Raw genomic sequence first — 2,770 nt, 5'->3', positions numbered from 1 at the left:
TTTTATATAACCGAAAGATAAAAATACAACTCATGACGTAGGTATAAATTAAATAAGCACGTTGTGGTTTCATACGACCAAAAGATAAAACGACTGCTCAGAACATAGGTGTAAATAAGCAGATTACAACAATATATTCAAAGTAAAAAAACATCGCCTTGTTAAACTTAAAGCAGAAAGTTTTATTTCAATCATGATAGTAACTGAGTCATTGGTCGGTCGAGTTAATTTCAACTGAGTCATTGGTCGGTCCACGGTCGAGTTAATTTCAAGAAATCAACTCGAGAGGAACCGCCATCCTTCACCGCAGCCTTTGCCCTTCCACTCATCTCCAAGACCCGTTCTTTCACCGCCCGCCCTTCCTCACCGTCCATCAACTGCCTAATCGTCTCCTCCACTGCATCCGCACTCACAAACCCATCCCCCGACATTTCCAACCATAGCGCCACCTTTATTTCCTCAACCAAATACACTCTATTCATCTTCTGCTCAGCATACAACGGCCATGCCACTATTGGCACACCACAAACCACCGCTTCAAGCGTGGAGTTCCAGCCACAATGACTCACAAACCCACCCACCGACTCATGACCAAGTATCGCTGGCTGAGGGGCCCAGTTTTTCACCACCATTCCCTTACTCCTAGTCCTAGTTAAAAACCCTTCAGGAAGAACATCTTCAAGTTCAAACTCTTTTAAGCTCGACTCGTTTTCCCAATCCGTTATCATCGGTTTGCGCACCACCCACAAAAATCTTTTCCCACTTCTCTCTAACCCAAAAGCTATTTCCTTCAACTGCTGTTTTTTAAACACCCCCATACGGTGACCCGGGGCGGTAACGTGATGGCCACCGGTCACGCGTGATAATCGAACGGCACACCGCCGCCACTGAACTTTTAACGCGTTATATATCTAACGCGTTAACCACACAACGCGTTGAACTTTGAGTGTTGATAGGGTATGACTTGTACATTGTGCATTAAATACTTGTACATTGGAATCCCCATCACTAGTGATACCACCCCCACTATATTTCTATCACCATCACTAGAATATTGGGTGCTCAGATGGCATGATTTGATTGGGTGCTCCCATCACTAGAACCCATCACTAGTGAACCACCCCGTGTGGCCTACTCCCAAAGCATAAAAACACCACACTCTTACTAGGTTGTGTCTTCAGCCATTTCAAACACTCGTGTTCATCATCATCATCATCCACTTGCTCGCCACTGACTCTTACTAGGTTGTGTCTTCAGCCATTTCAAACACTCGTGTTCATCATCATCATCATCATCATCCACTTGCTCGCCACTGGCGAGCAAAGGCCCGATAAGATAAGTAGGCGGAGTTGGACCCTCCGGGATGCACTTACCATCCCGGAGAGTCTGAGCCGCTCTTTCCTCTAACTCAAAGAAGCTGTTCGCAATGACACCAGAAGATTTTGCCATGTTAATTGCTGATTTCAAGAAGTATTTGTAGGAATTACTTTCCCTATCACTTACAGCTGTCGGCATGTACGAAGAATGCATCCGAGGTACCCCAGGAATGTCCAAGAAATCATTCACATCTTTATAGCTTTTACAAGTGGTTTTGTGGGCGTATGGGGAATACAAGAAGCCACAAAGGCCAGAAGCACCACTGGTGTAGAAGTAGTAAGTGGGTAACCTGAGACTTTTAGTGACTTGAAAAGCTGCATCTACATAGAAATCAAGGATCACAGCTTTGATGGTTGATATTTGTGAGATGGATACGAGGGTATCGTAAACGACGGGGTTGTAAAGCTCAGGGATCCCGAAAGCAAGGTCATTGAAATCGGAAGAGAAGTCGGGTGGAAGAGGGATGGCTGGGAGGCGGTGGAATGTGATGGACGGGGTGGTGGTGGAGACAGTGTTGATGTATTTACCGGTTGAGCCGGTTTCGTAATGAGCGGGGATGATGAGGATGACAACAGAGAGTGAAGGGTGGTGGGTGTGGATGAGTTTTCCAATCTCCACCATGGACACCAGATGGCCGATTCCTGGAGATGGGTATAGAATCACGGTAGAGGATTTCATTTGTGTTTGTTGAGTTTGGTGTAACTAGCTTGATAGGGATTTGGGTAGGAAACAAAAGTTATCAAAGTTTTGCATGTGATCTGGCAAGATGCCGATTTTATAGCCAATGTGGGATGAGTGTCATTTACTCATTTTGTCTTGTATCCATGACTTAAAAGGGTGGTGTGGGTGCATGCACCATGGGAGGGATGTACCATGACTTAATCATTCTAACTATCAGGGTGGTGTGAGTGGATGCACCATGGGAGGGATGTACCATGTGTCTCCATGAGAGATGTTATAAACTTGTGGGTTAGATCTGCGTTTCGTGGCTGGGTGACCCGAACACTTAATATAAAAATAGAGTGATTAAACACGGATATTATCAAACTTAAAGTAAAAGGACTAAACACATACACACAGAAAGTAGATGGACTAAACATGTATATTATAAAAGTTAAAGTAGAAGAAACATATGGTAAATATAGTAACGAACATGGGTTAAAAAGACAAACCCTTTAGCAAGTTAAAGTATAAGAACTAAACATGTATATATACGAAGTTAACTAATGAGGAAAATACTTCATTAAAGTCGAGGGACTAATCATATATATTATGAAAGTTAAACTAGAAGGACCGTACGGTAAGTATAATAAAGAACAAGGGCTAGAAAGATAAAAGCTAAAACTTAAAAAAGTAACAAAAACTATACTAAAGCATGGTTGTATAAATCGCT

General features: G+C 43.1%; 1 protein-coding gene across 1 annotated transcript; it reads right to left on the bottom strand.

The window, feature by feature from the left end:
• Positions 1-219: 219 nt before the first annotated feature.
• LOC110891621 (UDP-glycosyltransferase 88B1) lies at positions 220-2,226 on the bottom strand. Its single transcript, XM_022139302.2, has 3 exons — positions 1,287-2,226; positions 1,132-1,198; positions 220-816 (listed from the first exon to the last, which is right to left on the bottom strand). Exons 1-3 carry the CDS (start codon positions 2,053-2,055, stop codon positions 240-242), a joined length of 1,413 nt encoding a protein of 470 aa, XP_021994994.1. The 5' UTR covers positions 2,056-2,226; the 3' UTR covers positions 220-239.
• Positions 2,227-2,770: the final 544 nt, after the last annotated feature.

This window comes from Helianthus annuus, chromosome 14, assembly GCF_002127325.2.
Source record: "Helianthus annuus cultivar XRQ/B chromosome 14, HanXRQr2.0-SUNRISE, whole genome shotgun sequence".
In the NCBI taxonomy this organism is placed as follows: Eukaryota; Viridiplantae; Streptophyta; class Magnoliopsida; order Asterales; family Asteraceae; genus Helianthus; species Helianthus annuus.
This window is presented reverse-complemented; position numbering and strand designations above follow the sequence as displayed.